Here is a 27,371-nt window from a genome sequence, read left to right as displayed (position 1 = left end):
TGATACCAAGAAAACGAAAGAAAGTATCAGGAGTTGAATTCAACTCAACGGAGACTTGAACTGGGTGAACTCAGCCACTAAAAGGAGGAGAAAACCTTAGGAGGATTAAACCCAACTCCAGTGCCACAACTCACATACAGGTAGTCCTCGACTTACAACCACAAAACTGAAACCAGAATTTCCATCTACATGGTTGTTAAGTGAGCCATGTCCAATTTTAGGACCTTTTCCCCCCCCCACAGTTGTTCAATAAATCGCTGCAGTTCTGAGTTGCATGGTCATTAAGTGAATCCAGCTTCCCCCAGTAGTGGAAATTTTGAGTAGTTTGGAGAAGCAGCGAATGCCACCTCTGGCCGGCCCCAGAGTAGGGGGGGAATGGAGATTTTGTAGTATCCTTCCCCTGCCACGCCCACCAAGCCACGCCCACAGAACCGGTAGCATAAAATTTTGAATCTCATCACTGACCCCACTGACCCCTGGTTGTAAGTCGAGGTTTAGCTGTACGGAGAAGGGGGAGACACACTGACCTGATCAGGGAAATTGGCTTGCACAAAGACACCAAGATTAGAAATCCAGGCATCGTGAAAATTGTTTGCATTTGACAGGACGACAGAAGGGGGGGGGGGGAATCCTCAGAAATCAGGGAAACTGGTCTGGGAAGACACCTAAAACTTTTGTGGTGGCCGATATTTTTCATATGTAGGCACCGCCCCCCCCCCAACCCCTTCTTCAGAACTAACCACGATGTCACTCAAATCCGCGCCCCATCCGGCCTAGGACTGGTTCTGAATTCTAGGCTAAAACTCCTCCAGTTTACCCTTTTCGCTTTCCTTCATCACCGTTTGGTAAAAATGGCAGGTTTCCTGTTGCAAAAATCCTGGCTGGGTGGTTTCTGCTCCTTTAAAGATAGGACCCAACTTAAACCACCTGCATTTTTTTGCCTCCCTTGGGCCAGAGGGGTTGGTTTTCCTTCCGGCTGCACACAAAGCCATTTTTAGAAAAGCAGTTTCGTGCTTGGAAGAGAAGTGGCGGTGAAGAAAATCTGAATAATTTCAGATTTCTTTGGGGGAGGAGGAGGGGAGGGGGCTTTGGAGAGCGTACCATCTGTTTTGAAAAACGCCCTGTGAAATCTGGATTTTTGCCTTTAGAGTTTGCTTTGGTTCTTGAGAACAACGGGGCTTCTCTTCGGGTTAACAGTTGAGAATAAAAATCAGGGGCGACCCTCGTCTGAGTGACGTCGACTGGACTTTTCCTTGCCATTCCCTTCGGATGGAGTCTTTAAAACAAAAGCAACAGAGCAGAGATCTTGCGGTCGTCAGAGGTGGAAAATGTTCCGTATTTGCCTCTCCCTTTAAGGAAGGCTTGAGAGGTCTCGCTCTGGAGGAGGACCTAAAAATTTGGGGCTGCTTTCTTGACTCTTGCCTTCAAACATCATCACCCTAAAAGGAGAGAAGAATTAATGAAATATCACCAGGGATAACCTTCCTTCGATTTCTAGAACAAGGTGTCCCAACCTTGGGAATTTGAAGATATACGGACTTCAACTCCCAGAATCCCGCAGGCAGCATGTTTGCCGGCCACAATGAGGGGTAATTCTGAAATCCACCCATCTTAAAGAAGCAGGCTGGCTGGGGAATTCTGGGACTTGAAGTCCACTTGTCTTCGAGTTGCCAAGGTTGAGAAAGACTGTCTCAGATGTCCAAACAAACAATATTTTATGGAGAAGCTGCGTAGGGAATAAAATCCAGCAAAATAAAACAAAGACAGTGAGATGAATTGGAAAATTAAATATAAGGGGGAGGATTGCAGGAAAACAAAAGTATGTTTGACTTGATATGAGGAATAGACTGGCTGCAGGGAGTTTGTTTCCTTGCTATCAAATAAGCTGTTTGCAGCTGCTTATGCAAATTATGGGTAAAACCAAGAGACAATGTAAATTTTGGACCCACCCTCTTCGCCCAGGTTCCTGTTCCCATTCTGATAAGGCAGAGCAATTGACCCTGGTAATGAAAGATGCAAATGCTGGCATCATTTCCTTACCCAATTTTCATTTTATGGCCATGGCCATGGTGCCATCTAGGATGTTTAAGAAAATATATTTACAAAAGAAAAAAAAATCCACTATGCCCAAGTTGCAATAAGTAAAGGTAAAAGTTCCCCTCGCACAGATGTACTAGTCATTCCCGACTCCAGGGGGCGATGGTGCTCATCTCCGTTTCAAAGGCCGAAGAGCCGGCGCTGTCCAAAGACGTCTCCGTGGTCATGTGGCTGGCATGACTCAACACTGAATTCACACGGAATGCTGTTCCCTTCCCACCAAAGACGGTTCCTGTTTTCCTACTTGCATTTTTTATATGCTTTCGAACTGCTGGGTTGGCAGAAGCTGGGACAAGTCACGGGAGCTCCCTCCGTTGTGCAGTGCTGGGGATATGAACCACCGAACTGCCGACACTGCGAGTGAGCAGTGAGCCACTGCGTCCCTAGAAGTTGCAATAACCATCCTGTAACTCCCAAGAGGACGGAGAGACCAGTCTATGGACACAGCTGTGGTTCAACCCACAGGGGCTGCAGAAAAGGGGCAGAAGAGGGAAACCTGCTTCAAAAGCCGTTTAAAAAGCCTCCTGATGACTTCAGTGCTAACGCTAAGGGACAGAAAACAGTGCCCTCCTGTGGACAATGTCGGAATCGCCGGAAATAAAGAAAATAATCCTTTTAAATGAATTTCATGGTTATTATTCTGTAGAGTAGTCCTTTGCTGCAGATGTAGAAGTTTCGCACCTTATGGAGCAGATGTATTGGTTTGTGAGAAAGACCTTGAGAGAGGGAGCGAAGATAAAAGACGGCATAGCCCAGAGATGCATAATGGGAAAAGAAAGAGGCTCGGAAAGGAACCCTCCCTAGTTTCTCGAGCTGTAAAAGAGACAGTGGGAGATTTGTACTTTCAGACTGGCAAGGGGGCTGTTAATGCAGCTTTAGAGAACCTCACCAACCTGTCCAGCTTCCTCTGCTGACTATGGCTAGACTGCCCTCTGTCACTTCCCTGGCTGGCTGCCTCTAACCCCACACCAGTGATAAGTCCTTCCAACATCACAACCGAGCATCTTCTTCTCGTGAGCCTTGGGGTGAATGGCCTGGGTCAGCCATGGAGGAAGGGCACCAGCCGGAGGGCAAGGAAGAAGGAATCGGAGGGGAATTGGAAAGCTTGGATAATCCCTCGTGCCCACAGAGAGTTCGGAGTCATTGTTCCCCATCCAGGATTCAACATTTGGAACAGGAATGGAAACCAAGACGGGAACCGAAAGACAATGGGAAGTTTGTTCCTGCCACTTTTGCAATTTAGCTTTTTAAATCTTTAGCAGAATAGTTTGTAGTCTTAGCTGGAGCGGGGACAGACAAGGAACTCCTTTCTCTCTTGATGGGGCATCAACAGCTTTCTCTGAAGTTTGGGGACCAATAAATTTAAATAAATCAACACAACTTTAAAAGGTCCTATCGGGACGCGGTGGCTCAGTGACTAAGACGCTGAGCTTGTCGATCAGAAAGGTTGGCCGTTTGGTGGTTCGAGTCCCTAGTGCCGCGTAACAGAGTGAGCTCCCGTGACTTGTCCCAGCTTCTGCCAACCTAACAGTTCAAAAGCACGTAAAAAAAGAGGAACCACCTTTGGTGGGAAGGGAACAGCATTCCGTGAGCCTTTGGCGTTGAATCCTGCCGGCCACATGACCACGGAGACGTCTTCGGACAGCGCTGGCTCTTCGGCTTTGAAATGGAGATGAGCACCGCCCCCTAGAGTCAGGAACGACTGGTACATTTGTGCGATGGGAAGCTTTACCTTTCCTTAAGCTGAGCACCGAAGTAGTCAGAGAAAATCCAGCAGTTGGCAAGCTAGCCAAGATGGCTAATTGGAACCAACTCTGTTGGGAACCCTGCATCCATCTCCTGCGCCATCTCTACTCCTCTGACGGATACTCACAGTTTCAGGACGGCTGACCGCTTGCCCAGCATCATGGTTACGAAATCCTGGTAGGAGATGGTTTCGCTGGTGCCCCCAGTGACCTCGGAGATCATTTTCTTCAGCTCCAGGTGCGTCTTGGGATTCCCCAGTTTCTCCATCATCCTTTTCACAGACATGAGATCTGCAAGGAAGGGCAGACGGAGAGCGGACGCTTAGAGCCTGCGGAGGGGGACGCTGACGGGGAACCACAGAAGAGGCGCCTATCTCCAGTGGTGGGTTTCAAAATTTTTTTGAACCTACTCTGTGGGTGTGGCCTCTTTTGTGGGAGTGGCTTGCCGGCCATGTGACCTGGTGGGAGTGGCTTGCCGGCCATGTGTTTTCTCTCTCTCTCTCTCTCTCTCTCTTTCCTTCCTTTTGTCTCTGTCCCTTTTTCCTTTTTTTTTTTCATATCTCTCACTTTTTCTTTCTTTTTTCTTTTTTTATTTCTTTCTCTTTCTCTGCGTGAGTCTCTCTGTGTGTGTGTGTGTGTGTCAGTGGTGGGTTTCAAAAATCTTTGGAGCCTCTTCTGTAGGAGGTGTGTCCCGCTTTCCGGGTCCACTGGTGGAACCTCTTCTAACCGGTTTGGTAGATTTGACGAACCGGTTCTACCGAACTGGTGCGAACTGGTAGGAACCCACCTCTGCCTATCTCCCTTGCCTGGCGGTACGGGCAGCCCTCGACGTTTGACCATAGTCAAGCATAAGTCGTGGCGGTCCTAAAGGGGGTCGGTCGCATGACTTTGTGACCTCCCTGGAGGCGGTTGTTCAATGAGCACCATGGTGGTGTGAGTTTTGCTGAAAGTTGAGACTAAATGCCAGACTTTTTTCGCCAAAACTGTTTTGTAAGCTGCCTGGCTTGATCCTGAGGTAAGATGGGTGGCAAATAATAAAAATAAAACAAAACAAATAAGATAAAGTATAAAATAAAATAAATAATAAAATAATAAAATAATAATATAATAAAAACAATAAGACAATTAAATAAAATATAAGATGCAGTCATGTGACAGTGGGATTCTGCAAACAGCCATACATGTAACTGTGTTGCCAAGCACCTGAAGTTCAGATTTTGTGGTTTAGTCTCCACCCCTAAGATTTCCTAGTGGTCTCCTTTCCCAAATTACAAGCTATTAGCCCAGTTAGGTGAGCTCCATCCTGCCACTTAGGTGAGCAATCTCGCAATCTCTCTCTCTCTCCCTCTCTCTCTCTCTCTCTCTCTCTCTCTCTCTCTCTCTCTCTCTCTCTCTCTCTCTCACACACACACACACACACACACACACTCTCTCTCACACACACACACACACACACACACTCAGGCAACCTGACTCAACCTGACGTTATGAAGTTAAAAGCTGCAGGTGGCCTTCGACACACAACCACCGCTGGGAACAGAACTCACATTGCTAAGCAAGGGGGTCTTACGTGTGTCATGTCCAATTTTACCCCTTCTATTTTGCAATAGCTGTTGAGTGAATCAAAACAATGGCTATGCCAATGATGCCGGTCGTTAAGTGAATCCATCTTCCTCATTGTCTGTGTGCTATCAGAAGCCACCCGAGGGGAAGGTCACAGGTGGAGGGAGGCCACGTGATGCCACAACCATCGTAAACTCATGACGATCACGTGACTTTGGGATCCTGCAACAGTTTTTAAGTGCGAGAACCACTTGTGAGTGACTTGTTTAAGCGCCGTTGTAACTTTGAACTGTCGCTAAATGAATGGTTGTAAGTCAAGGACCCCCCTTTATGATATAAAAACAAAACAGAAAAATAACTGATTTGCTCTTTTCAAATTGGGGTCAATTGGCCACTGGACCATCTCACCGATCTCGCCGTGATTGTTCAGGTCGAACTCCATGTATTTTTCTAGGAAAGAGAAATCAAAGGTTAGCACCATTAGAACTCAGCCCTTAGGACACACCAACATAGAATAAACAGAGCTGGAAGGGACCTCGGAGGTCATCTAGTCCAACCCCCTGCCCAAGCAGGAGACCCTCTCCCATTCCGGACACAGGTGGCTGTCCAGTCTCTTCTTTAAAGACCTCCAGTGATGAAGCCCCCCACAATGTTTCCTCTCATTCTTTCTCCATCTATTTCTCCCAATTTTTTCTTCATTTCTTGTCTTCCTTTCTTCCATCTCTCTCATCTTTTTTCCTTCCTTCCCTCCCTTTTTTCATTTTCTTCTTCCTTTCTTCCCATCTCTCCCTCCATTTTTATAGTCTCTCCTTTTATTTTTCCTTCCTTCTCTCAGCTCTCTTCCCTTGCTTCCATCCATACAGCTCTTCCCCCTTCCCTTCCTTTCCTCGGGCTGCCTTCACGCCTCAATCCACACCTCATAAACCCAGTGGGGGCAATTTCTCATCATTTCCCAGGACAAGGAAAGTCAACAGTATAACAAAGTTGGAAGGGACCTTGGAGGTCATCTACTCCAACCCCCTGCCCAAGCAGGAGACCCTCTCCCATTCCAGGCACAAATGGCTGCCCAGTCTCTTCTTTGAAACCTTCCAGTGATGGACCCCCACAACCTCTGGAGGGAAGCTATGGAAGGCAGGCCTACTGAAGCCATTACGATCATTCTTTTGGAGAAAAGGAGGGCTGGGCGTGCTCTCTTCTTCTCCCTCCTCCTCCTCCTCCTCCTCCTCCTCCGTTCTTCCTTTGAGGCTGTGACTTTGAGGTGGCCGATCTCCACAAGAAAGGATTGTCTCCCTTTTTCTGGTGAGCTTTTGGGTTGAAACAAGGCAAAATGAAAAAAGAAAAATCTCTCTGTTAGCTAAGGGAAAAGATCTGATCCGTTGCATGTCCACTTGTAGACAAATGCTATCCAGTTTAGTCACCAGGGAAAATATTCTGATTTCTCACACACCCTCCTTTTCCCCCCAGTCCTTTTTGTCTTGCAACAGGTCCTCCCCTCTTTGGAAAGATCTGAAGGACGATCTCTGCGCCAAGAGGCTGGAAAATGCCCTTGACTCGCTTCCTCTTCCTGCCGGCTATTTTATTTCATTCAATGCAGCTTCACTTTGATACTTGTTTTCTGCTGTTTTCCAAGTTATTTTTTTTAGACAAAAGTAGACTTTAAATGCAGCTGTTTCCTCCTGGGAGATCAAGGCAGGGTGCTTGATATTACCAGGAAAAAAAAAGGAAGAAGGAAGGGCACGGGGGGAGAGAGAAAGAGAGAGAAGAGAAAGGGAAAAAAGAGGAAGGAGGAAGGAAGGAGAAGAAAAAAGAAAGGATGGAGAAAGAAGGAAGGAGGAGGGAGAAAAGAAAAAGGAGGAAGGAGAATAAAGAGGAAAGAGGAAAATAAAGGAGGAGGGAGAAATAAAAGAAAGGAAGGAGGAAGAGAGGGCAAGAAAGAAAGGAAGAAGGAAAAAGGAATGGAGAAAAGGAAGGAAAAAAGAAAGATAAGGAAGGAAGGAATATAGTTAAAAGTGAGGAAGGAATCTGGCTATAAGGGAGGAAGGCAGGGAGGAAGGGAGGAAAGAAGGAATCTAGTTATAGGGGAGGGAGGAATCTAGCTATAAGGAAGGGAGAGGAAGGAAGGAAGGAATCTAGTTATAAATGAGGGAGGGAGGGAAGGGAAAGGCAAATTACGAAACCAAAAATCCTGTTCCCTTCTTGTTTATCACACTTTGCTGATGCACAGAAACATGCCTTCCTTTGACCGTATGATACGTGTGACCGTATCATAAAAATGCCCCCCATCCATCCATAAAACAGGCTTAAACCGGATGATTAAAGTGCTCTCCAACAACCTGCTGAATGCTTGGTTTATGTGAATCCTTGCCTTGTTGCTCTCCCTGGCGTAACCTGTGGCCCGAATGAGTTGAAGGTTCAAATTCATGTGTGGCGTTGCTGCTCAGCGCTTCCCAGAATTTCACTTCCCAGAGAATTCATGGAAAAACAAGAGAGAGAAAAGCTTGAAGGGGAGAAAACCTCTCTGGCATCTCCAGTCTCTTTTGAGCCCAGAAGGTTTGAAAAGAAGCCTTGGAGATCCTGCCTGTACATATCCTCACTAACAGAGGGGTAGGGTACAAATCCTGCGTTTGCAGTGTGTGTGTGTGTGTGTGTGTGTGTGTGTGTGTGTGTGTTTCTGTGCACTTTGTGTCCAGTGGGAGAAAAGACCTAGAAACAAAAGCTCGATTGTTGGTCAGTTCCAAAAGAAAAAAGTTTTGGATCAGAAAAATGCTGAATTTGCTTGCCAGAAGGACACAGGAGCAAAGATTTGGAAAGAGAAAAAGTGTGTATGCTTTGTGTGTGTGTGCTCAAAACCAACACAACCTTGTGTTGTGGCCCACCAGCAGCCAGTGGAGCTGGCAGCAGAGTCGGAGAGTGGGGAGGTTGGGGAGGAACCTGGGCCAGTCCTGGAGTCTGGCAAAGGCTCTGGTGATGAGGGCTCTGTGTGGGAGGCAGAGGGGGGGCCAGAGCCGTATGCCAATTATCAGCTGCCTTCAGAGTCAGACAGCAGTGGGGCAGAAGAACAGCTGGAGCCTGTTCCCAGTGTGCGCATGTGCAGAGTGGCCAGACGAAGGGAACAGCTAAAGAGCAGGGGTCGACCTGGGAGTAAGGCCACAGGTGGACAATGAAGGGCCCCTCCCAGAGGAAAAGGAGCAAAAGGGGAGTGGAGTTCGCTTAATCCGAGACTCCTGGCCAAGTTCTGCAGATTTTATGCCTGGCAGCTCTCCAAGCCAGATAAAGTCTGTGACCGTAAATCCTCCCTTGAAAGACTTTGCTGGAGGTGAAGGAGCAGAATTCACAGTCAATTAATAAAACGGTTTTTTTTAACTCGGGACCAGGAGTTTGCTTCAGACGCTCGGGAAGCCTCGGTCAGAACCTCCGTAGTCCTCCTCAAACAGCATATAAAGACTTTTTGCCCGTTGCAGCCTTTGACACAAGGTTGAATTTTTGTGGCCTTTGCAGCAACCACAGATTTCATTTCACAACTTCGAGTCTCCATTCCTTCAGAGGCAGAAGTTTGATCATGCGACAGTGGGGGAACGTCGCAACAGTCGTAAATGTGAAGACTGACGGTTGTTCAGCACCATCGTAACTTTGAACAGTCGCTAAACGAATGGTTCTCACTCGAGGACTACATGCAGATCCGTTGCTGATCACTTGTCAATCCTGGTTTGCTTTTCCTGGTTGTGTATATTTTGCAAAACCCAGCCTGGTTGGTTACTTGGTGATCCATCCGTTTTTGTGAAACCGTACGGGCGTGGTCTGCGAGATCTCGAAGGAGGCTAAACATGTTTAAAAATCAGATGGGTTCCAATCCCATCTGTTGCACTGGCAATAATAATAATAGCAATAATATTCCCAGTCCTCACCCACACCCTGATCTCATAGCCAAAGACACATTCTTAATCCCACTTCCCAGCTGGAAAAAAAACCAGCCACCATTGCCAGTTCCTCTGACCGGGTTTGGCCACGAGGCGTGGCCGCTGGTGGGATACAAATCCCTTCCAGATGTGCTGAACTTGGAGCCAGGGAGGTGGTGGCCCCTAACATCTGGAGAAGTTCACGCTGGCGGAGACGACAATAGGACTTTAACACGTCCTCCAATTCACTTAAAGAAGAAGAGGGGAAGAAAAAGAGGAGGGTGAATGGAAGTGATTTTTTGGAATTAATTTTAAATGGCAAAGGGATGCGGTGGCTCAGTGGCTAAAGACGCTGAGCGTGTCGATCAGAAAGGTCGGCAGTTCGGCAGTTTGAATCCCTAGTGCCGGGTAATGGAGTGAGCTCCCGTGACTTGTCCCAGCTTTTGTCAACCTAGCAGTTCGAAAGAACATTAAAAAATGTAAGTAGAAAAAATAGGGAAGTGTTCTGCGCGCCTTCGGCATCTAAGCATGCCAGCCACATGACCATGGAGACATCTTCAGACAGCGCTGGCTCTTTGGCTTTGAAACGGAGATAAGCACCGCCCCCTAGAGTCAGGAACGACTGGCACAGATGTGCGAGGGGAACATCTCTCCAAAATAATAATAACATTGGGGGTGATCACATCGCACTGTTTCTCCATCCTCCGGACAACTGCAGTGCTTCTGTCCCTCACCCAAAGGGAAATTATTTTCTACAGGCGGTTCACTCAATGTGGACTACTACCTTTAAAAACCGCAAGCTTTTCTTCCAGGTCCTCTTCATCGCTAAACTTTGGGTCGCAGAGAAACTCCTGAAACAGAGAAAAGAGGATTTAAAAAAGGAGAAGATCAATAGGTTTAAGCAGCAATCAAACCTTCCCAGCGGCTTCCTTTCCACGTGGCCTCGGTGGACACAGGGGGTTTACAGAAATTTGGGGCTCAGTTGTGTTAATAAGTTGAGAACTACCAGTATAGATACAGCCTTTATCATTATCTCTTTGCAATTTGAGTGGGGAAGCCCATTTAAGCACTTTACACACCGAACAATGAAAATAGCTTTGTTGGGTGTTGCATGGAGTGAGGGAAAATATTGCAAAAATTGGGCCATTCTGCTAAAAAAAAATAAAGGAAAGAAAATGCCAGAAAAAAAAACACAGCATTAAAAACAGAGAAAAGGGTCAACAGTCCCTGAATTAAGACTGGGGGTTAGAATGAATGTTCAACAAAGTTATCTTGAAGCAGAGATTGCAGAGCCCTTGAGCAGAGATAATAAACAATTGTGTCAGCAAAGCCAAACTGGACTCCATGGGATGCAAGTCAATTCAGACAAATGGAATTCAGATAATCCTGTACTTATGGCAGCACAGGGCTGGAAGGGACCTTGGAGGTCCTCTAGTCCAACCCTCTGGCCAAAAACAGGAGACTTTTACCAGGTGTCCTTGGTGTTCGCTGAGCTTGCTTGTTTTCTCGCAGACGTTTCATTACCAAACTAGGTAACATCATCAGTGCTAGCGATGATGTCTGCAAGAAAACAACCAAGCTCAGAGAGCAACAAGAACCCCACAATCCTCTTTCTCCAACACCCCTGAGGACAGGAGAAGAAGCAATGGGTGGAAACTAACCAAGGAGAGACGCAACCTAGAATCAGTGAGGAATTTCCTAACAGTGCGAACAATCATCCAGTGGAACAGAATTTGCCTCCAGAAGTTGTGGGTGCTCCATCCCTGGAGGCTTTTAAGCAGAGTCTAGATATCCGTTTGTCTGGAATGGGATAGAGTCTCCTGCGCGAACAGGGGGTTAGACTAGAAGACCTCCAAGGTCCCTTGCATTATTCTATGTTCATTTATTGACCGTCCCACTTCAGGGGCTCCAGTTTTGGTTCCATGTCGAGGACTACTTGTAATCCTGACCATCAGCCACAGAACTTCTGCTGGCAGGCAATCCAATCCGATCCTTTAAGCATCTCCTCCTCCTCCTCCTCCTCCTGAAATCCAGCTGGTTTCCTATCCCTTATCTTTGGCAAAAGGCAAAAGAAAACGATACTCCTTTTGAGACTCTAGAGAGGTATATTTTCATAACTCCCAGCCATCCCCCAAAGGAATTTGTTGTTAAGGTTTAAACACAGAAAACACACACACACACACACACACACACACACACACACACACACACACACCCTTGGCGCAGGAAGGGAAGCAACTCCTGGAAGTTCCTACCTGAAACTTCTCAAGCAGGTTTTCCATCTTTTGTAGGCTGACACCACACAGGGAAGGCCTTGCATAAATCCCCAGTTGGAGCCAGAGGCTCTTTGGGAATCTGTTTAGATTGCACCAGCGATGGTGGCCACGTGCTTCTTTTTAAGAGCCAGCACATTCTCTGGGGAAAAACTGAAGCTGGCACGGGACAATCGGAGCCTGTGGCTCTGGGCGATCCCTTCTGAAGCGTAGGGAGGGATCAGAAGTGCAGATCTGGGCGGTTGCTTGAATGCCACAAAGTCTGATTGCCAGCCTCCACGTTTCTTTGCGCCTCTGCTCCCAAACCCACATCCAAAGCTTTTCACCAAGACAACAGGCAGCTTTATACACCGCAAATGCAAAATGAAGCTTCGACGGCTGGGGCCAAAGAGGAAGATCAGAGAGAGAGAGAGAGAGATGAGACAGAGAAAAATGAGAGATGACACAGAGAGAAACAGAGAGAGAAAAGGAGAGAGAAAGAGATGAGACAGAGAGAGATAACAGAGAGATGACAGAGAGAGAGAAAGGGGGAGAGAGGGTCAGAGAGAAAAGAGAGAGATGAGTGAGAAAGAGACAGAAAGAGAGAAAGAAAGATATGAGACAAAGAGAGAGATGACAGAAAGAGAGAGAAAGGGAGAGAGAAATAATAAGAGATGGCACAGAGAGAGAGAGAGAGAGAAAGATAACAGAGAAAGAAAGAGATGAGACAAAGAGAGAGATGGCAGGGAGACAGAGAGAAAGAGAGAGAGAAAGAGAGAGAGAAAGAGAGAGAGAAAGAGAGAGAGAAAGAGAGAGGGAGAGCAAGCAAGAGAGTTGAGAGATAAAGAGATGAGAGAGAGAAAGAGAAAGAAACGAGAGATGATGGAAAGACAGTATTTTATTTATTTTTATTTCCATTTTTTTTTACATTTTGGTCAGATGATGGACACACGTTTATCCCAAGAATGTTTAAACTCAGTTACTGGAACTGATCCCCAACCTCAGCTAGAAGTTGGATCCAAGCTTCCATTATTCCTTCCGTGAAATCGTACTTTCTAAAATAATTTTGGGACTTCCCTCCTGTCAGTCAAAGGTTGTGGCCCCCACAGTACCCTCCGCGTTCCCTTCTTGGCAACTCCCCCAATGCCCTGAGAGTTCATCCTTTAGAGAAGCCACTGGGTTAAAAATAAAAATAAACCAAAAAAAAGGGGGGGGGGAGTCTGAACAAAGAACATTGAGTGTTTCCTGGTTCACAGAGCAGAATTTGGGGCCTGGAACGGGAGTGGATGATGAATTAACTAGAAAATACCGTAGCTGGCAAGGATGAGGCCTGAAAATGGGGAAGAGAAGGGACAGGACGGTCCCTGGAGCTAGGATAGAATAGAGTTGGAAGGGACCCTGGAGGTCCTCCAGTCCATCCCCTGCTCAGGCAGGAGACTTTAAACCATTCCAGAAGTGGGGCTGCCCAGCCTCTTCTTGAAAGCCTCCAGGGACGAAGCCCCACCACTTCGGGTTCCACTGGTTCATTGTCCTCACTGTTAGGAACTTCCAGGTTGCTTCCCTCCTTGATTAGTTTCCATCCATGGTTTCTTGCCTTCTGATGCTTTGGAAAATAAATTGATCCGTGTTTTTTGTGCGTTGCCAACAGGGAGAAATCAAAACGGGCCGCCTGGCCTCCAGAGCTTAGACTCCCCTCAGCAAAAATCTCTTGAAATGCTCCTATTCAACTGGGATCAAGATACGGCGGTCCTTGACTTATGACCGTTCCTTTAGTGACCGGCTTAAGTTAAAACAGCCCTGAAAAATGTGATTCCCGACCATTCTCCACACTTACTACCATTGCAGCAGCCCTGAGGCCACGCGATCAAAACTTTAGGCACCCATCAGCTAACCCGGTTTTCGTCCTGTCCTGGTTACCGACTGGTTGGTTCCCTTCAATGGGTTAAACCTCAAAGTGAACTTTGCCAGGCACAGGAAGGCAGACCGGGGCCAACCCGAACGGAGGACGCTGGCAGAAACTGTGCCCTTAGAATGGCAAGGTTTGTTGCTGGCCGGGTTTAGAATGGAATAACAGAGTCGGAAGGGACCTCGGAGGTCTTCTAGTCCAACCCCCTGCTCAGGCAGGAAACCCTACAGCACTTCTGACAAATAGATGTCCAACCTCTTCTTTAAAAACCTCCAGTGTTGGAGCATCCACAACTCCTGGAGGCAACTTCTGTTCCACTGGTTAACTGTCCTCATTGTCATGAAATTTCTCCTTAGTTCTCGGTTGCTTCTCTCCTGGATTAGGTTGTGGGAATGCGGGCTTGACTTGACAAGAGAGAAACGGGGGGGGGGGGAGTTGGGGAGAACCAACTGTTGCACTTACTTTGTTGATTTCCTCCAACCTGCCTTCTTGTTCAGCTTTCAGCAAACGAAAGGCTTTCCCCCCTGCGGGAAAAGTCAAGAAAAACAAATCACAAAGGAGGAAAAAATGGATAGCATTTATTTACCAGCGCAATGGGATTTGATATTCCCCCCATCTAGTGGGGAAGGGGGCTTCCTTTCAACCCCAAAGAGAGAGTGAGAGAGAGAGAGAGAAGTTTCTTGGGTAGATTTCCCCTGTCTCAAAAGTCGTAGCCTTAAAGGAAAAACAGAAGAGGAGGGAGAAGGAAATAGCAAAGCTCCTTGAGCCTTTCTTTTGCAAAAGAGGAAAGTGGGGGGGGGGGTTGAAACTGTGTCCCAGGGGAATTAAAAGGACCCCCCCCTCCCTCCCTGCGTGTCTGGAAGGCAACTGAAGCAACTTTGGGCGTTTTCTTCCACCACCACCGCCACCCATTTCCCGCAGGGAACCCTCACCGCCTACCTTGGCGGGCATTGTTGAGCATCACAGACATGGTGGGATGCTGGTGGCCGGTGCTGGAGGGTGGTGGGGGGGGGGGACGGGGACGGGCTGCCAGCTCTCCCCTCGCCCTTTGCTCTGCTGCTTTGCTCCCGTCCGCCGCTGCCGCCGCCAAGCGGAGAGGGAGCGGGACTTTTGTGAGCTTAAGCCAGCCCATTTCTCTTCAATGAAGCCATTCAGAAGCCAGGGGGTTGAGCGGCGGTCCCTCGGCCGCGATTGGGGGAAGGAAGGCTCTGCAAGGGCTCCGCGCCCCACGGCTGCAGGGGCCTCCCTCCCCCTCCCTGCCCTTGCACAGCGAGCTGGCAAGTTAACCCCTTCCTGGGTCGTGCCAGGAACGCCTCTCTGCGGGCAGTGGCAGAGGGTTGTAGGGACTTGGGATCAGGAAGGCTGGAGTCACACAATAGAGAAGGCAGCTGGACGTTGAGTTGAATGCGACACAAGCCTCGCGTTGCGCCCAGGTAAATTTAGAACCAAGCTGAAAGCCGGAACTCGGGAGAAGTTTCCCCTCAGGGACAACCATCAATTGGTGGGAGAGAAGTTGCCTTCTGAAGTTCCGGGGGGCTCCGGCACTGGAGGTTTTCAAGGAGAGATTGGACAGCCCTTTGTATGAAGTGGTAAAGGGTTGGACTAGATAACCTCCAAGGTCCCTTCCAACTTTGTTATATTGCTAACTTTCCTTGCCCTGGGAAATGGTGGGAATTTGCCCCGCTGTGTGTGAGGAGGTGTGGATTGAGGTGTGAAGGCAGACCCAAGGAAGGAAGGAAAGAAGGAGGGAGGGAGGGAGGGAAGGGAAAGGAAAGGAAGCTGCATGGATGGAAGGAAGGGAACAGAGCTGAGAGAAGGAAGGGGAAAAAATAAAAGGAAGGAATATAGAAGGAATGGGACGGGTGGGAAGAAAGGAAGAAGAAAATGAAAAAAGGGAGAGAAGGAAGGAAGGAAAAAAGATGAGAGAGATGGAAGAAAAGAAGAAAGATGAAAAATTAGAGAAAGAATGAGAGAGGAAAAGAGAGAAGAAAGGACAGAAGGACAGACGAAGAAAGAGATAAAAGGGAGGGAGGGAGAGAAAGAAGGAAGGAAGGAAGGAAAGAGTGAGGGAAAGAAAGAAAGAGGTTCATCCCTGCTCTATTCTGCTTTCAAATTTCCTGGGAAGAATTATTTTTTGGTTCAGAAAGGCAACCAAACAGGCGGGGGGGGGACCTCTGGGGGGGGGGGGGGCAGGGCCTTCCCAGGGACCTCCACCCACTTGGCTTAAGCCAAGATTCTGAATCACCGCCTGATGATCCACAGCATTCCTGGAGAGGTTTGTCAACTTTGCCGAGGACGGAGAGAGCAGCCGGGGGTCTCTTCCCCCCCTGCCCATCACGTGGCTCCCCTTGCAGACCCAGTGGGCTGAATCAGGATTTCCCTCTTCCCTCCCAAGAGCCCCCTAGTCTTTCTCCCCCTTTTCAAGTGTCAGCCTAATATCTTTGCTTCATTAAAGGTAAGGATTCCCCTCGAACATATGTGCTAGTCGTACCCAACTCTAGGGGGCGGTGCTCAACTCTGTTTCAAATCCGAAGAGCCAGCGCTGTCCGAAGACGTCTCCGTAGTCATGACTCAACGCCGAAGGCGCACGGAATGCTGTTCCCTTCCGACCAAAGGTGTTTCCTATTTTTCTACTTGCATTTTTACAAGCTTTTGAACTGCTAGGTTGGCAGAAGCCGGGACAAGGAACGGGAGCTCGCTCCGTTATGCAGCACTAGGGGTTTGATCCACCAAACTGCCAATCTTTATGATCGACAAGCTCAGCGTCTCAGCCACTGAGCCACCGAATAACTTTAACAGTCAAATTTTCAAATATCACTTCCATTCACCCTCGTCCTTTTCTTTCCCTCTTCTTGATGTGGGTGGAAAAGGAGAGAGCAAAAGTTGGCTTGAAACTCAACATTAAGAAAACTAAGATCATGGCATACGGCTCTCTCAGTTCCTGGGGGAGAAATGAAGGGAGTGACAGATTTTATTTTCCTGGGCTCAAAGATCACCGCAGATGGGGACTGCAGCCAAGAAATGAAGAGACGCTTGATCCTAGGGAGGAAAGTGATGGCAAATCTAAACAGCCTACTAAAAAGCAAAGACATCACCCTGCCAACACAAGGGTGCCAAGTCAAGGCTCTGGTTTCCCCAGTTGCAAAGGACAGCTGTAAAGACTGGACGACAAGGAAGGCTGAGGGCCAAAGAATGGAGGCCTTTGAACTCTGGTGCTGGAGAAGAAGACTCCTGCATTGAGTCCCTTGGACTGCAAGGCCATCCAACCGGTCAGTCCTGGAGGAGATCCACCCTGACTGCTCTTTAGAAGGCCGGATCCTGAAGAGGAAACTCAAAGACTTTGGCCACCTGATGAGAAGGAAGAAGGACTCCCTGGAGAAGAGCCTCATGCTGGGAACGATGGAGGGAAGAAGAAGAAGAAGAAGGGGATGGCAGAGAAGGAGGTGGCTGGATGGATGGAGTCACTGAAGCAGCCAGCGTGAGCTTCAATGGGCTCCAGAGGATGGGAGAGGACAGGAAGGCCTGGAGGAACGTTGTCCGTGGGGTTGGGGTTGGGTTGGGGAAAAAAACTTTGCAACTAACAGCAACGAGACTAAAAGTTTGGAGGGGAAACACAATGGTCCAGGAATGTTCTCCTGGGCCAACCATACTTCGAAGGAACCTGGCAGGAACATTGATCCCTTAAATCTCAATCATTCCTTCTTCCCACCCATCTCCAAGGAGACCCTCAGAAGTGGGTGTCTTCTGCTTGGGCTGTGACTTTTGTCTTCTTCCTAGTCCTCTGCTCTCCATCATCCAATGTCAGGTGAGGAGATAAACCGATATTTCCCAGGGCCGAGAGATGTTGGTGCAAGGATTCCAGAGCGTTAGTCGCGTCCTTGGGGAAACCGACTCTCAGAGTTGGAATCTGCTCTCTTGATTATCTCATATATATTTTTCCTCTTCCTTTCAAGGTGGAGGAAGAACAAGGGGCCGGTTGTCTCCTTCCACGCTGTCTTTTAACCCTCGCACTGGCAGGGCTTAAAAAGATCCAGAAGGAAAGAATGCGGATGAAATACATCTGTAATAAGGAAGGCAAGAAAAATTCACATTTCCCCCCCTGGTATTAGAAAGCTACTTTCCTTTTCCTATTTTTCCTTTCCTTTTCCTCCTTTTCTCACAGAGTTTATATCCTTCCTTGTTGTAATATAGTTCCTTGTGCAGGTGTGTGTCCTCCATGGCCTAGTTCATAACAGGGCCTGCAGAGTCACGCTGAACCACACAGGAGAAAACAAACTCCTAAAACTCCATAACATTCTGATAGTGCATAACATAACATCCTGAGATGTGCCCTACCAATGACGCCCAGGATTTGACCATATATAGACTGAGCAGTAGATTAGAAATTGTACTTTTACAGGCTGTTTTTAACCACATGCTATTGCTCCTCCTGCCTTTGTCCTATCTCAATAAAAGGGGCTCTCAGACCCCCAATCTGAGTCGCTCCATCCCGAGAAAGGTCGTGTCCTGTCTTTTCTCCACATTGGCCTCATGGACGAACCACGGGAACATCACACTTCCTTCCTTTCCTTCCGTTCATTTCTTCTTCAGTAAAAAACATGATTGGACAAAGAGGAGAAGCTGTGGCAGCTCAGGTGATTCGTTAAACAGCTACCTGGAAATGCCTCTTCCGGATCTTTCTGGACTGAAAAACGGACATCCGGAGGTTGCGATTTTGGGAAGAAGTTCTGCAAAAGGACCTTCCTGGACTACAACTCCCAGGAGCCCCTGCCAGCAGAGGAATGGGTAGAGGATGATGGGAGCTGTAGTTCCGTGACATCTAAAGAGTGGATCGCTGCTTTTAAGTAGTCCTCGACTTACAACAGTTCATTTAGTGAATGTTTGAAGTTACAATGACACTAAAAAAGGGGAGTTCAGATAGTTTTTCACACTTACGACCGTTGCAGCATCCCCATGGTCATGTGATCAAACTTCAGGCACTGATTCATACTTATGACGGTTGCAAGGTCCAGAATCACGCGATTCCCCCTTTTACGACCTTCTGACACGCAAAGGCAATGGGGAAGCCAGATTCACTTAACAACCGTGTTCCTAACTTAACAACTGCAGTCATTCGTTTAACAACAACGGCAAGAAAGGTTGTAAAATGGGCCAAGACCCACTTAACAACTGCCTCACTTAACAACAGAAATTTGGGGCTCAACTGTGGTTGTTAAGCCCAGGACTGTCTGCATCGTATATCAAGCTACACATTTTCGCTTTTCGGGCCTTTTCTTCTCAGCCTTTTGGAGCCTATAAATCAAAGTTTAGGGATTGCCACGTCGTGCCAACCCAACCCATTGTTGCTCCCATACGGCGTTCTTCACTCAGCCTGAAAACGAATCTTAAAGGACTGGCGTGTCTGTTAATTTGACCCACTTGGTATTCTCTCTGAGCAGTTTTCGTCTCGTTCTTCCGAGGTGACCACGAAAAGGCACCTTTTAAATGTTTAAAATGTAAATCGATCAATTTATGCATGCAGGGAACGAGGATGTAAAGGGGATAATCCTGCCAGGGTGTAGATGAGGGAAGTATGGATTTAGCATCTCATTTGCTGATCCTTAACGAATACAATCCCAGGGTCTCCTGCCCAGGCCTGGAAAGTAAGAAACCCACAAAGAAAAGATAAACATTCACACCGTCATCTAGAAGACCTCATTGCCGATTTAAAGCAGGATTGGAAAGCTGGGGTCACAAAAAGAGATATATTAACACACGTGCCTGTACAGTACAAATCCCGTTTTCTTAAAAATTCAGATAAAGCTTTCCCGATTATATGGGTGAATGTAACTGCGGAGTTTCTCTCTTAAGCTGAACTGGGCTGAAATCACTTTTTATGTCAGCAAGTGAATGAATTACAGATCACTGAACACAAGAAGGATTTGCTGGGCCAATGTTCAACAGGGAGAGAGAAGCTGTTGTGGCCCATGCCAGCGGGCAGCAGAGCTGGCAGCCGATTCGGCCAGTGGGGAGGTTGGGGAGGAAGATGGGCCAGTCCTGGAGTCTGGGGAAGGCTCTGGTGATGAGGCCTCTGTGTCGGAGGCAGAGAGGGGGCCAGGGCCGTCTGACAGTTATCAGCTGCCTTCGGAGTCAGACATCAGTGGGGCAGAGGAACAGCTGGAGCCTGTTCCCAGTGTGCACATGCGCAGAGTGGCCAGACGAAGGGAGGAGCTAAAGAACAGGGGTGGACTTTGGAGTAAGGCCACAGGGGGACGGTGAATGGCCCCTCCCAGAGGAAATAAAAGAGGAGCAACAGGGGAGTGGAGTTTGCAGGAGACAATTAGTTCACATAATTATTGTGAAGATTGGTTTGTGACTGCAGGGGACTCCTTGCAAAGTATTTTCTTCTACAGCTGTTGCATTGGGATGATATCGGCCTGGCAGCTCTCCAAGCCTGATAAGGTCTGTTGGTTGTCAATTCGCCTTTGAAAGACTGTTTGCTGGGATTTTGCTGGAATGAGAGGAATTCACCTTAGCTTCATAAAAAAGGGGTTTTGTCGGGACAAGGAGTCTGCTTCATGATTGGGTCTTGGTTGGCGAAGGTGGTTTCTTTTTTTTTCAAGAGAAGAAGGGGGAAGATATCAATTTTTGGATCTTCTGCTTGTTTGTCGATTCCCCAGACGCTGTTCCTGTCCAGTTTTACTATTGTGGACGGGTCAATTTCACAAAATCAATTTCACAACCTGGGCCAGATCAATTTCACCACCGTTGGTCTATTCCAGAGGTGGGTTGATACCTGTTCACACCGGTTTGGTGAACCGGTAGTGGAAATTGCGACTGGGTCGCCGAACCAGTAAGGACAGCAGACTCGCAACGCCCCCAAACTGGTACCCTGGTAGCATGGTGTTTTTTTTTGGGGGGGGGGCATTTTTAATGTTCTGCGCATGTGGAGACCTATTTACAGGCAACTGTGTGCGAGAACCGAACCGGCAGTAATGCCGGCAGCAACACATCCCTGGTCTATCCAATGGCACAGCTAAGAGGCAGCTTTTGTTGGTTTTTAAAGCTTGCCTTTAAAAGGAAATGAAAATTTCTCTAGCTTCTGAAGAACCGGAAACAAGCAAATTCTATATCCTTATACTGGATTTATTCCCCATCCTGGCAGCCAATTTTCATTTTTCAGCATCAGGGTTCAAATCTCTTGGGTTTTTCCCCCCCACCCACCCCCTCCAGGGTCCAAAACTCCTGGGACCAAAAAGGCACAATGCACAGTTTCCCCAAAGACTTGCAAAGTGGCTGTTTCAGATTTCTAGTCCTCAGGACCGCCATGAATTTGGGAGGTCTCCATTTTGGGGTTGAATCTTTAAGGTTGGTTCGGCAGCCCAGAACACCAGATAGTTTTCTCAAGCGATTCTCTGTCTCTGACAAAGATGGCTCAGTCTGCCTCCTCTGGCCAGTGGCATTCTGGGAGTATTTCCTTTTCCTTTTTTAAAAGCGGGGGGGGGGGTGTCTACATTGATTCCATCACTTCCAGTCTCCAGGCCTCCTTTCACCTCTAACAGCCGCTGGGCAAGCTCTGAAGAATGGCCTCTAGGTTCCCCTTGTCACTCTGGATCTCTGCCAGATCTTCTTCGAAGGCTTCCAGCGATGCCTTCTGCTCCTCGGCTTCCTGTACCAAGATGCCCAGGGTCTCATTCAGGGCTCCAGGTCCCGCCAGACGCAGCCTCAAGCTTGCCAGCTGGACCTGGCTCGCACGGAGCACAGCTGCGGACCCATCCAGGTTTCCTGGGGAAGCAAAACAGAGCGTTGGCACTAAGGCTGGGGGGGGGATGGCACCCCCAAAATCACAGCTCCAACCTCAGCCCTGCTAAGCAGAGCAGACCAGGAAGTCAACTCCACGGCAAGAGCGGATCTCCTCTGGTTTGAGTTTGGATGTCGTTAACGATTCTGATTGTGCTGGACTTCGTCCCACCCGCCCCTCATATGCCTTGTGAATTAGGAAGGTAATCTGCCTTCTTAATTACAGATTAACAGAGTTGGAAGGGACCTCGTGGGTCATCTAGTCTCCTCCACCCAAGCAGGAGACCCTACGCCATTTCTGGCAGAGGGCAGTCCAGTCTCTTCTTGAAAGCTTCCAGGGATGAGGCTCCCACAACCTCCGAAGGCAACTTATGTGCTACGCTTAGGCCTGACCTGAGCGTAATACACAAAAATTATCTGTCACAACGTCCTACCTGTCAATGGCTCCTTCAGCTTCAACCACAGTAACACACAGGGGCAAACAATCGATGCAAACTCCAGGTAAACTCAATTGCAGCCACAGAGAGTCAACGCCTGGAATGCTCTACCCCTCTCTGTTGTTAATTTTAGGCATAACAAATTAGGGGATAATTTCTTCAGTTTATTAATTAAAGCAGGCTAGATTACACAGTTTTGGCACTCAGAAACCAACGTTAAGGAAGAAGCATCATAGACTGTTCCAAGAATCCCAAAGTGATTTAATTTAATTTAAAAAAAGAAATCTTTATGGAAAGAAGAGTCTGCCCTCTAGTGGAACTGTCTGGAAATGCTGAAAGCTCAACCATGGAACAGGTGTATTGATTCCTTGCTAGGTAAAAGCTAAAGCCACAGGTATGTTTGACCAACCCACCCTGGGATGCCTTTTAAATGCCTATTTTAACACCACTTGCTTAATCACCAGCTAGTAAACACACAGATAAAGGTAAAGTTTCCCCTCGCACATACATGATAGTCGTTCCCAACTCTAGGGGGCGATGGTGCTCATCTCCGTTTCAAAGGCCAAAGAGCCAGCGCTGTCCGAAGACGTCTCCGTGGTCATGTGGCCGGTATGATTAAACGTTGAAGGGGCAGGGAAGGCTGTTCCCTTCCCACCAAAGGTGGTCCCCATTTTCCTACTTGCATTTTTGACATGCTTTTTAACTGCTAGGTTGGCAGAAGCTGGGACAAGTCGTGGGAGCTCCCTCCGTTACGCGGTGTAAGGGATTGGAAATGCCGACATTTCTGATCGACAAGCTCAGCGTCTTAGCCCCTGAGCCACCGCGTCCCTCTAATGCACACGTTGACCTTGACTTAAAACCATTTGTTTACTGTCTGTTCGGAGTTGCAACGGCACTGAAAAAAGTGACCAATGACTGGTTTCACCCTTACGACTGTTGCAGCATCCCCGCAGTCATGTGATCAAAATTCAGACCCTTGGCAAGTGACTCATATTTATGAGGGTCGCAGGGTCCCCGGGGTTACGTGATCCTCTTTTTTGCAACCTTCTGACAAGCAAAATCAAAGGGGAATCCAGATTCACTTAACAACCGTGACAGGAAAGGTTGTAAAATGTGGCAAAACTCGGTTAACAAATGTCTCGCTTTGTCACGTAAGTTTTGGGCGGCATTGCGGTCGTAAGTGAAGGACGTACGGAAGAAGGGATCACGGAAAAAGGGATGCTTGGACCGGGCTAATCTCGGTTAGTTCGAGGGGGTACTTACCTAGTTTGGAGAGCAGATGCTGGAGGGCCTTAATGTCCATCTCCAAGGAGCGTTGGGCCGCTTGGAGGTTCTGGCCGAGCGTCTTCATGCCCACTGCAGCCTTCGACACAAGACAGGCTTTGCGTCAGCCTCCTCCCACGGGTCCCTCTCTTGAAGGCCACAAGGGTTTCCCGCCATCCAGGTCACGGTTGTCCCAAAATTGCTTTCTCAAAAGGCAACTGGACTTGGTTTCCCCCCAAAGACATTTCACTCCTCCCCCCAGAAGCTTCTCCCGTTCTGATGAACTGAACTTTGACTTGGAACTGAACTTCGGTCAGAGCGGAAGAAGCTTCTGGGATGAGGAGTGAAATGTCTTCGGGGGGAAACAAAAGGCACTTTGGGGCCATCCCTCTCCGGTTCTACCTTGGGAAAACAGGACTGACCTCCGCAGGTTTCCCAAGTTGGGCCTGAAGTTCTCTGGCCTTGTCTTCTTGCCTGGAAATCTCGGTAACCAGGGTGAGAGCAACCGTGGCAGACATTCGGCTAGCCTGCTTCCTCTCCTCCTTGGCCCGTCTTAGGACCCCTTCGGCCGCCTGCAGAACGGAAGAGTGAAAAAGAAACGGAGGAGAAGGAAGGAAGCCATAAAGCTGCCCTCATGCCACCCGATCGACAGGCTCAGCGCCTTCACCACGGACACACTGCCGCCTAACACAGCCCCACCTGGGCATTTTTCCTCGCGGCCGATTCCCCCTCACGGGCAACCGCGAAGGCCTTTGCGGAAACGGTCCCGGAATTCCCCAGGGCTTTCTGGGCCTGCCTGATCTTCCTCTGGGTCTCCACAATCGTCCGGCCACGCACCGCAACCCGCTTCCTCCTGACCGCAGCGCGGCCTTTAGGGTCTGCCATCAGGGTCTTTATTCCTGCCAGCAAAAGGAAAAACCGGTTACCCTGCTTCAAGCTGGATAAAATTACATCCCTTTATGTTCTGACCGAGGCTTCCCAAGAGCATGAAGGAGACTCCTTGTCCCGACAAAAAACCCCTTTCATTAATTGACTGTGAATTTTGCTCATTCACCTCCAGCAAAGTCTTTCAAGGGAGGATTTACAGTCACAGACCTTCTCTGGCTTGGAGAGCTGCCAGGCCGAGATCTGCAGAACTTGGCCAGGAGCCTCGGAGAGTCACGAACCAATGAAGCGAACTGATTGTCTCCTGCAAACTCCACTCCCCCTTCGCTCCCCTTTTATTCCCTCTGGGAGGGGCCATTCACCGTCCCCCTGTGGCCTTACTCCCAAGTTGACCCCTGTCCTTTAGCTGCTCCCTTCCTCTGGCCACTCTGTGCATGCGCACTCTGGGAACAGGCTCCAGCTGTTCCTCTGCCCCACTGATGTCTGACTCTGAAGGCAGCTGATAACTGGTTTTTGTTGGGACCAGGAGTTTGCTGCATGCTCTTGGGAAGCCTGAGTCAGAAGAGTTCTTGAGATTAAGTAGTTAGGATTACTTTTGTCTTACCATCCAGTGTGGTCACCAAAGCCTTCGCTTCGGACACCACGGCCTCTCCGTTGGCCAGGGAGGACTCGGCCAGTGCCTGTGCATTGTTCGTTCTCTGCCATAGCTGTGAAACAGAGGAAAGCAAGATTAGACTAAAAAAGTCCTAACTGTGAACATTCACTAAAGATGACCGGTGATTACTTAACTTTGGCGCAGGCTTGACTTGAGGTGATGCACTAAGTCAAGACAAGCCCTTGGTTTGTGGGTGAAGATAATGTCTGCGTGTGAACCCATGTGAACTCTGTGGTTATTATATGCACAGGGCAGTAGTTGATCACCAGAGGGCAGACCAGAGTTACGTACTTTGAAATACTTCTTTGCTGCCACCTAATGGCCATTTGCAGCATGACAGGGCTGATAGTGAGGCCTTTTAAAAGAGTGAGTCAATCAAATTTGTCTAGGATTGACCCCCAAGATCTGACCAGGAATGTCAGACATTCCTTCAGTCGAATGTTTCTTTGCATCCTGGTTTGTTGTGGCCAAATTTTGCTGCCAAATAAGGGCAAATCAAGCCACGAAGCACTCACCTCTTCCAAGGGCCGAATCCTCTGCAGCATTTCCTTTAACCCAGTTTCTACTGCCAAGGTTTTGTCGGTTGTCAACCCGTGTTTCGTTTCAATCAGTTGCTGGATTTCCTCGGCTTCTTGGACCAGATTTCCAGCTTTCTCCACCAGAGGGCGCTGCAAGATCAGAGTCTGTGGATTTACTTAATCGATTAAAAAAAAACCTACCTAGAATTGGAAAAATGAATTTATTACTAGGATTATGACATTTATAGATTGCTGGGGTACTTTTTTTTTTTTGGGGGGGGGGTGTTTGCATATGAGCCCCCAGAGGGTAGTTTGTGCTCCATAAATCAGCTGTTTTTAAGCACTAGCCTGCTCTCCATAGGTGGCCAGAATCTGCCTACGGGCAAATACACTATATTTTGTGCAATTAAGGAAACAATCTAGTGGAAAAGAGATGGGAAGATTTTCTACCTTATTTTTGCCTCATCCCACATCTAAATCAAGCTAGGTGTCCATCCCCGCATTACCTAAAAAAAGAAAAGAAACTTCCTTTTGCTTCCTCCAACTCTGGAAATTCAATAATTGATTTTTTTTTGGGGGGGGGGCAGCTTAATTAATATCTCTATTTTTTATTTTATTTTATTTTCCAGGCTGCTTTGCACAGTGCACCATTCTAAAAAAAAACCTTAGCAAAATGAAGAAATAAAGCAATTTCCTAAAAACCGCACCCAAAATGACAGGGACCAACACAACATTGTTATGCAAAAGGTTTTCCTTTGCAGGAAAGATATATAGGAGGGTGTTTCTCCACTTTAGCAATTTTAACATGGGTGAACTTCAACTCCCAAAGTCCCCGAGCCAACCTGCTGGAGAATTTGGGGTGTTTGGCACACAGCATGCTGGAGAAATCTGAAGTCCACCCATCTTAAAGCACGCTGGCTGGGGAATTCTTACACCGGCATTCTAGGGAATTCTTAAAGCTGAAATTGGAAAAAAAACACTGATTTAGAAGACCTGGAATCAAACTGAAAAAGCCATCAAGTGGACGAGGAACATACAAAATATAATCCACTATGTGAGAGAAAACCTGTTTCCATGAAGAAACGATGTAGGAAAAAACCCCTGTCCTGTTAGTAATGCTTACCAGCTCCAAAGTATCCGTCTGAGCCAGGGTTGTGTTGCTCTGATGGCCTGAAACCAGCTTCTCAGCATCTTCTATTTGCAAGACGAGGGTTTTTTGGGTCCTATTGATTTTCTCACCACTGCAAGGCAGACATTCTCAAATTATCAACTCATTTAAATGGTGGGATTGGTCTCGGTGGGACGTGACAGATATCCTTGCATTTAACCAAAATAAAAACTGGAAGGAAATGAGTTTTAGGATAGAAAAATTAGAGCTGAGTTTATCGTTCTTCAGGTAGGGCCTTGCCCATTTTATTTTAAAGTAGTCTGGCTGGGGGATTCTGGGAGTTGAAGTCCACAATTGCTTAAAGTTGCTTGCTGACTAGGGAATTCTGGGAGTTGAATTCTGCCCATCTTAAAATGTAAAGGATGGTTGGGAGTCGTTGTGGCCCTCCAGCGGCCAGCGGAATTGGCGGCAGAGTCGGAGAGTGGGGAGGGTTGGGGAGGAACCTTGGCCAGTCCTGGAGTCTGGGGGAGGCTCTGATGATGAGGGCTCTGTGTCGGAGGCAGAGAGGGGGCCAGGACCATCTGGCAGTTCTCAGTTGCCTTCGGAGCTAGACAGCAGTGAGGCAGAGGAACAGCTGGAGCCTCTTCCCAGTGTGCGCGTGCAAACAGCAGAAAAGAACACCTCAGAAATCAGGGTCGACTTGGGAGTAAAGCCACAGGTGATTGGCCCCTCCCAGAGGAAACAAAAGAGGAGTGAAAGGGGAGGGGGCTTTTGCAGGAAACAATTTGGTCGGTCGGTCGTTAGATTCGTTTCAGGAGTGTGAAGATCTGTCCGTGAATCTCAGAGACTCTGTGCCCAGCCTTTCCTTCATTGCACCTGATTGGGAAAATGTTTACAGGCAGCTTTCCAGGACAGATAAGGTCTGTGGTCATAAATACTCCTTTGAAAGGCTGTTTGCCAGGCCTTGGCGGAAGGTGAATGAGAGGAATTCACGTTCGTTTAATAAAAGGGGTTCTGTCGGGACAAGGACTCCCCTCTTGCTTTTTGGGGAAGCCGAGGTCGGAACAGGATAATTTACCCCATGTCCCCCAATACTCAGAGAAGCTCTACCAATAAATGCCCCGTTTGCCAGGCTTCACCTGTTCTTTTAGCTTTTTGCTTGGGCAACCTGAACAAACTCAATTTTTCTGGCCTTAATTTACTTTAGTCTAAGTTAATTTAAGTTGGCTAAATTAGAAAGTCCTTATGCAAATCTTGAAATGTGGCC

The 27,371-nt window shown here is 48.0% G+C and overlaps 2 protein-coding genes and 1 long non-coding RNA gene across 4 annotated transcripts in view; all 3 read right to left on the bottom strand.

Moving 5' to 3' along the window:
• Positions 1-702: 702 nt before the first annotated feature.
• AIF1L (allograft inflammatory factor 1 like) lies at positions 703-14,702 on the bottom strand. 2 transcript variants are annotated; one of them, XM_032233287.1, is made up of 6 exons: positions 14,399-14,702; positions 13,922-13,983; positions 10,086-10,152; positions 5,765-5,855; positions 3,971-4,133; positions 703-1,439 (listed from the first exon to the last, which is right to left on the bottom strand). In XM_032233287.1, the coding sequence occupies exons 1-6, from the start codon at positions 14,589-14,591 to the stop codon at positions 1,425-1,427; spliced, it is 591 nt and encodes a 196-aa protein (XP_032089178.1). In that variant the 5' UTR covers positions 14,592-14,702; the 3' UTR covers positions 703-1,424. The 2 variants fall into 2 exon arrangements, with proteins under 2 accessions (XP_032089178.1, XP_032089177.1); XM_032233286.1 differs by having other exon boundaries at positions 5,814-5,855; positions 14,399-14,694.
• On the bottom strand, positions 6,547-8,297 carry LOC116519426. The gene is made up of 2 exons (XR_004256648.1): positions 7,739-8,297; positions 6,547-6,709 (listed from the first exon to the last, which is right to left on the bottom strand). It is a non-coding gene; the product is annotated as an uncharacterized LOC116519426 (long non-coding RNA).
• A 5,585-nt stretch (positions 14,703-20,287) lies between the features above and the next one.
• LAMC3 (laminin subunit gamma 3) overlaps positions 20,288-27,371 on the bottom strand; it is a 42,535-nt gene continuing 35,451 nt past the window's right edge. The window contains exons 22-28 of the mRNA XM_032233255.1: positions 26,120-26,237; positions 24,994-25,146; positions 24,428-24,530; positions 23,638-23,837; positions 23,361-23,510; positions 22,939-23,038; positions 20,288-21,223 (exon numbers count right to left, since the gene is read on the bottom strand). Coding sequence (XP_032089146.1) covers positions 20,994-21,223; positions 22,939-23,038; positions 23,361-23,510; positions 23,638-23,837; positions 24,428-24,530; positions 24,994-25,146; positions 26,120-26,237 — 1,054 coding nt within the window. The 3' untranslated portion in view covers positions 20,288-20,993. The remainder of the gene's footprint in view (positions 21,224-22,938; positions 23,039-23,360; positions 23,511-23,637; positions 23,838-24,427; positions 24,531-24,993; positions 25,147-26,119; positions 26,238-27,371) is intronic.

Source organism: Thamnophis elegans, chromosome 16 (assembly GCF_009769535.1).
Source record: "Thamnophis elegans isolate rThaEle1 chromosome 16, rThaEle1.pri, whole genome shotgun sequence".
In the NCBI taxonomy this organism is placed as follows: domain Eukaryota; kingdom Metazoa; phylum Chordata; class Lepidosauria; order Squamata; family Colubridae; genus Thamnophis; species Thamnophis elegans.
Note: the sequence above shows the minus strand (reverse complement) of the source record. Positions and strands in the feature narration are given on the sequence as shown.